At 44.6% G+C, this 6538-nt stretch overlaps 3 protein-coding genes across 3 annotated transcripts in view; all 3 read left to right on the top strand.

The window, feature by feature from the left end:
- Nucleotides 1-6538, top strand: part of LOC135184218 (UDP-glucuronosyltransferase 1A1-like) — a 76108-nt gene that overhangs the window by 53133 nt on the left and 16437 nt on the right. The gene's annotated exons all lie outside the window — the stretch shown is intronic.
- LOC135181194 (UDP-glucuronosyltransferase 1A1-like) lies at nt 81-1165 on the top strand. The gene is made up of 2 exons (XM_064154167.1): nt 81-974; nt 1127-1165. Exons 1-2 carry the CDS (start codon nt 114-116, stop codon nt 1163-1165), a joined length of 900 nt encoding a protein of 299 aa, XP_064010237.1. The 5' UTR covers nt 81-113.
- On the top strand, nt 4237-5124 carry LOC135181187 (UDP-glucuronosyltransferase 1A1-like; the record flags this gene model as incomplete). The annotated part of the gene is made up of 1 exon (XM_064154153.1): nt 4237-5124. A coding segment is annotated over exon 1 (855 nt), but the record flags the coding sequence as incomplete, so codon positions are not given.

The raw sequence follows: 6538 nt of genomic DNA, 5'->3' as shown, positions 1-6538 counted from the left end.
GGATCAAAAGCTAGGCCATAGCAGAGATTGCTTAAAAGCACGGAGCTGGTGCTGTTGCTTCAGTGCCACCAGTGGTTTTCTTTCTGAGTGGCACTCACCAGCTTTCTGCAGAAATGGCCCCAGTGCTTCGTGCTCATCTGCCATCCATAGTGACTCTGGTTCTGCTGCTGTCCATGCTCAGTTTGGCTGCTGCTGGGAAGCTGCTGGTGGTGCCAGTGGATGGGAGTCATTGGCTCAGCATGCGGGAAGTGTTGGACAGGCTCAGCCAGAAGGGACATGAAGTAGTTGTCGTTGCACCGGAAACCACCTTACATATAAAACCATCAAAGAATTTCATTATGAAAAGGCACCCAGTCCCTTTCACACAGGAAGAGATGGATCTAAATTTCCAGGCATTTTTAAATGTTCCATTTGAAGAAGGATCTTTTTTGGAAAGATTTATTAAAGTATACAAAGGTATGAAAGAACTCTCCGTCATGGCGATCGCAACCTGTAGACACTTGCTGTACAACAAGGAGCTTGTCAGGTATCTTGAGGAAAGCAAGTTTGACGCTCTCTTTACGGACCCCGTAGTGCCCTGTGGGCAGATACTGGCAGAGCATCTTTCAATTCCTTCTGTGTTTTTTTTACGAGGAGTGCCATGCGGTTTAGATTTGAAATCCACCCAATGCCCTAATCCCATTTCTTATGTCCCCAGGGCATTTACAGAGTACACAGACCACATGAACTTTCCCCAGCGGGTGAAGAATCTGCTTTTTGAACTCACAAATTATTTTCTCTGTGATTTTGCCTTTCAACCTTTCACAGAACTGGCTTCTGAGTTCCTCCATCGGGATGTGACTGTGCCAGAACTCTTAAGCCAGGGTTCCATTTGGCTCATGAGGTTAGATTTTGTGTTAGATTATCCAAGACCTTTGATGCCCAACATGATTTTTATTGGAGGAGTACACTGTGCTCACAAGAAACTACCCCAGGTAGGTGACACTGTTTTTAATTCACTCTCTGATAGACTTCTGTGTTTACTAAGGTGGAGTTTCAAGTTCCTGGGTGGGTCAGCTTAGGCAAACCCTTGTGAAAGAAATTCTTTTTCTCTTACTTTCTTCCTTACTTCCCATTTTCTGTGTAGGCAACTATACCTGCATACTTAGAAAGCATGTTCAGTTGATGCTTTTTCATTACATGTATGTGAAGCCATTTTGTAGAACATTGTGCAATTTGGTGGCCTCTTTCTCCCTCAGCGAGTGACAGAAAAGCAGTAGGTATCACCGATCTTGCGGCCAGTTTCTGGTTTCCATGCACTGCCAATAGACTTAAAGCTAGTTTCTGGGATCTAACTGCAAGCTCTGTGCTGGTATTTCGTTCCATTATTCGCTCTATGACACTTGACAGAATCTTCCAGGTCACAGATGTGACATCCTCATTAACTTTTACAATATGTTTTGCCCTGCTTGAGCTGATGAGCGTTAGAGGAAACAACTTCTTCAGAACTAGTAACCTTTCACTTCCAAGTGTTTCACCACAAAAATCAGTGTTTCTGTTACTTTATGTCAGAAGAGTTTTGGTTTTCACTGGTATGGATGAGGATTCTTTTTTTTTCTCCAAGCCTTGCATCACAGTTGTACCAAGATTCTTTCTTTCACAGTATTCCATTAGGATGAAGAAGCCTAATACAAAAGTCAGTGGGTAGAAGTCTAGTGTGAGTCAGGCAGTGGAGCTGCTCATCCAGAAGTAGCATGAAAAGCTCGATCCTCGAGAGAGCAAATTCCTCATGTGAAAGCCATTAGGTACCAGTGATCAAAGCATCAGTAACATCTCAGGGTTTAGGGAGACCTGAATGTGCAAGTTGAAACAATTGATGGCATGCGCTCTGAGGAAGGGTTGACAGCATCTGAAAAGGTTTCTTGATTTACTAGACACCAAATACTTCATTACTGGAAGGGCCCACGAGAAGGAAAGTGGCCAAAATGTCCACCCAAAACAAGGGTGAGTTTGCTATTACAGCAGGTTGCTCAGGTCTTTTTTGATAACATTTGCAACAGAGAGTTGCATTTGAGAAGTCCTCTACAGATATTCTATTCTGCCTTATGGATCCAGAAGTTTCTCACATTTCATAGAATCATAGAATCATAGAATCAACCAGGTTGGAAGAGACCTCCAAGATCATCGAGTCCAACCTATCACCCAGCCCTAGCCAGTCAACTAGACCATGGCACTGAGTGCCTCATCCAGTCTTTTCTTGAAGACTCCCAGGGACGGTGCCTCCACCACCTCCCTGGGCAGCCCATTCCAATGGGAAATCACTCTCTCTGTGAAGAACTTCTTCCTAACATCCAGCCTATACCTACCCTGGCACAACTTGAGACTGTGTCCCCTTGTTTTATTGCTGGTTACCTGGGAGAAGAGGCCAACCCCCACCTGGCTACAATGCCCCTTCAGGTAGTTGTAGACAGTAATAAGATCACCCCTGAGCCTCCTCTTCTCCAGGCTAAACAGGCCCAGTTCCCTCAACCTCTCCTCATAGGATTTGTGTTCCAGGCCCCTCACCAGCTTCGTTGCCCTTCTCTGGACATGCTCCAGCACCTCAACATCTTTCTTGAATTGAGGGGCCCAGAACTGGACACAGTACTCAAGGTGTGGCCTGACCAGTGCTGAGTACAGGGGAAGAATAACTTCCCTTGTCCTACTGGCCACACTGTTCCTGATGCAGGCCAGGATGCCATTGGCTCTCTTGGCCACCTGGGCACACTGCTGGCTCATCTTCAGCTTACTATCTATCAGTACCCCCAGGTCCCTTTCCTCCTGGCTGCTCTCCAGCCACTCAGTCCCCTTCTCTTTGAAGGTTTCCCCATGGTTTGAAACATGGTAGACTTAAGAGATACATTAGTTTGGAAGGTGCCATCAATGACTAGAGTGCTTGATTTGCAGATGGACAAAGCCACAGGTTATCACTATATCCCACAAAGTCTATCAGATTTTGTCAATACACAGCTTTTCAGTCGTTCCATTTGACTGAAAAAAGTGTTATGTGGTTTTGCATATCCTAGGCTGCTAATGCTCCTCAGTGGAAACATCAGCATTGCCATGTCACTATGAAATAAGTGTCAGTTCTTATTGTAAAGGAAGAAAGAGCAAGAGCTTATCTCTGCATCCCTTGGCATAGTGTGTGTGAGAAGGTGCCACTTTCCTCCCTAATCTCAAATTGCTGTGGGGTTGGTTCTCTCTGAGACCCCTTGCCCCACACCAGGAGTTGCTTGATGGTGCATCTACATGGGAATCAGTGTCTCCATGTGATGGCAGATGAGTACATATAAAAGTGGTATGAATTAAGCTGGCCCTACAGCTGGAGGAACAGGTCTCCCACTATATGTCAGGGAGAAAAGGAAGGACACAGAACTGGTCTCAAAATAAGAGATTTGTGGCCTCTCACATCTGAGAAAAAAAGTCATTCTAAAGGCCTTAACAGTCTGAGGAGTGATCAGTTCTATCCTCTAAGTTTCCTGCCTTTCATGCTGGTGGTGGGTACATTTATTGTGTAACAAAAGAGAACACCTTCTGCACTAGCTTCAAGAGGCTAGACGCCAGCTATTCTGGCTGTCACATGTCTCATGGAGTAATATGACCCAAATCCTCACCCATTTGTGCCTTTGCAGTCTTTCCCTGAAGCTTAACATATCGTTTTGGTCACACTTTGATATTTATCAGACTTCTCCCGCCAGAAACTGTGGAAGAAATGTTTAAAATTAAACAGCTCTTCCATTTCTACTATGAGTCCACAAGGCTCGTATTGATGAATGGCCAAAGAAACAGATGAAAGGGTGAGAGGCAGGCTTTGCCCAGGGGGAGAACAACATCCTCAGCCAGGCTGAATGTGAATGTTACATAGGGAGTCTATTAGAAATGCAGTCTCACCACAACTCCCCTCTCTTGCCTCCTTCCTGGGGCACTCTCTACTGTTCCTCCAACAGAAACAGCAGTCTCGCCACAACTCCCCTCTCTTGCCTCCTTCCTGGGGCACTCTCTACTGTTCCTCCAACAGAAACAGTGGGCGTTATCCACCACACAGCACTAACCTGTGACGTGAGATGAACTTAGGACTTACTATTCAGACTTTTATCAAATAGTTGATTATACATTTACCAGACTGTAAATACCTTAACAAGCAAAAGTTAAGCTGCAGCACAGATTGCTTAAAAGCACAGAGCTGGTGCTGTTGCTTCAGTGCCACCAGTGGTTTTCTTTCTGAGTGCTACTCATCAGCTTTCTGCAGAAATGGCCCCAGTGCTTCGTGCTCATCTGGTGACTCTGGTTCTGCTCTCGTTCATGCTCAGTTTGGTTGCTGCTGGGAAGCTGCTGGTGGTGCCATTGGATGGGAGTCATTGGCTCAGCATGAGGGAAGTGTTGGACAGGCTCAGCCAGAAGGGACATGAAGTAGTTGTCGTTGCACCTGAAATCAATGTACACATAAAGCCATCAAAGAATTTCATTATGAAAATGTACCCAGTCCCTTTCACACAGGAAGAGCTGGATCACACTTTCTGGAGGACAAGCCAGGAGGTATTTGAAGACGGAACTTTTTTGGAAAGATTTCTTAAAACACATGAACGAATGAAAAATGTTTCTGCAACATTACACTCTACCTGTACACACTTGCTGCACAACAAGGAACTTCTCAGTTACCTTGAGGAGAGCAAGTTTGATGCTGTCTTTACAGATCCAATACTACCCTGTGGGCAGATAGTGGCTGAGTATCTTTCACTCCCTTCTGTGGTTTTTCTGCAGCAAATACCATGTGGTTTAGATTCTGAAGCCACTCAATGTCCCAATCCCCCTTCTTACGTCCCCAGGTTATTTACAGACCTTACAGACCGCATGAACTTTCTCCAGAGGGTGAAGAACATGCTCTTTGAACTCTCAAACTATCTTCTCTGTGATTTTGTTTTTCAACCATATGCACAACTGGCTTCTGAGTTTCTCCAGAGGAAAGTGACTGTGACAGGTCTTCTAAGCCAGGCTTCCATTTGGCTCCTGAAGATAGATTTTGTTTTGCACTATCCAAGACCATTGATGCCCAACATGATTCTTATTGGTGGAGTAAACTGTGCTCCCAAGAAGCTATCTCAGGTGGGTCATATTCTGGTTTATTTCTGGTTGTTATTGCAAGCTTTTACATACTCTGGGAAGCTGTAACACAGGTTTCCTAAGAAGGGTCTTTTTCTGTGGGCAAAACAATTTCAAACTTCTTTGTGCTTTGTAAAGATGTGCTCCTGCCAGTGAAGGCATCACAGTATCACAGGAGAAAACATGGAGAAAGTGAAGCTCTAAGGGAATTTAGCTCTGGGAAACTCTCTACTGCTTGTATGCCCCTGCCTAAAGCCAGCTTTAACATTAGAATATCAACATCAGGACTCTTGATGTGGTGCAAAGGAGCCTTTTTTGAGGAGGCATTTATTCATCCAGAGCTCCACTTGGACATTGCTGATTTCCTTCGTGTTCCCATCATTCTTCTCTAAAGAAGGATTCTTTCCACTCTGAATTATCACAGACCCATAAAATACTTAGTCTGGAAGGGATTTTACAGCTGTCTCAGCCAATCTCCTTGCCAAAGCAGATCCAGCTAGTTCAGGTTGTGCCATTCTATGTCTTGTCAAATTTGAACACCTCCTATAACCCTGACAGTGAAAATACTTTATTATACACACTTTGAATCTTCCACTTTTGCAGCATGTGGCTGTGGCCTCTTGTCCTGTCACTGTCACTCTCCTGGTTAGCCTTCTCCTCTCAATGCTGAGCAAACTCACCTTCCTCTCTATTTGTATGTCCTGGTCCTCAGTTCCTAACCATCCCATTGGCGCTTGCTGGATGTGTTTCTATACATCAATAGCTGTGTTTTACCAAGACACTTCAGGTGTATCGTAAGTGCTGAGGGCAGGAGCAGGTTCACCTCTCACGCTGCTGGCTGCACTTCCTTCCTTGTATAGCCCCGATGCTATTAGCTCTGTAGCGACAAGGGCAGTTTGTTCACTCACATTCACCTTTTTGCCCACACAGACCCTAGGTCATTGTCTGCAGTGCTGCTGCTGGTCCAGCCCCAGTGCAGCCTGTCCTGTGAAATGAGGCTGCCCCGTCTCAGTGGCATAACTTTGCTTTTGCCTTTGCTGACTCTTGTGAGGCTTCTGTTGGCCTATTTCTTCAGCTTGTGGAATTCTTTCAGCATATCCCAAGTCAGTGATGCTCCTTACTCTCCATATCACATCTGCCATCTTAAAAATAAAGTATAACTGAGGTTACTTTGCTCTTACAAAGTAAAGGTTGGGTTTAATTCAGGAGGGTTTTGTTCTTGGTTTACTTTAGTGGTTTTAACTGCATATTGAAATATATTTTGTGGTTTACAGTCACATCACACACAGCTTCTATTTTGAAAAATTACTATTGCTGTCAAATAAGTTTTTCAGATCTTGACTTTGCAAAACAGTGAGGGAGGGCTTACTTTTCAGAAAAAAGCTGAATGTGACACAGAAAAATACAATGTTTTGAAGAG

Source organism: Pogoniulus pusillus, chromosome 2 (assembly GCF_015220805.1).
Source record: "Pogoniulus pusillus isolate bPogPus1 chromosome 2, bPogPus1.pri, whole genome shotgun sequence".
Classification (NCBI taxonomy): Eukaryota; Metazoa; Chordata; class Aves; order Piciformes; family Lybiidae; genus Pogoniulus; species Pogoniulus pusillus.
The sequence above is the reverse complement of the archived record's forward strand: the minus strand, read 5'-3'. Positions and strand labels throughout refer to the sequence as shown.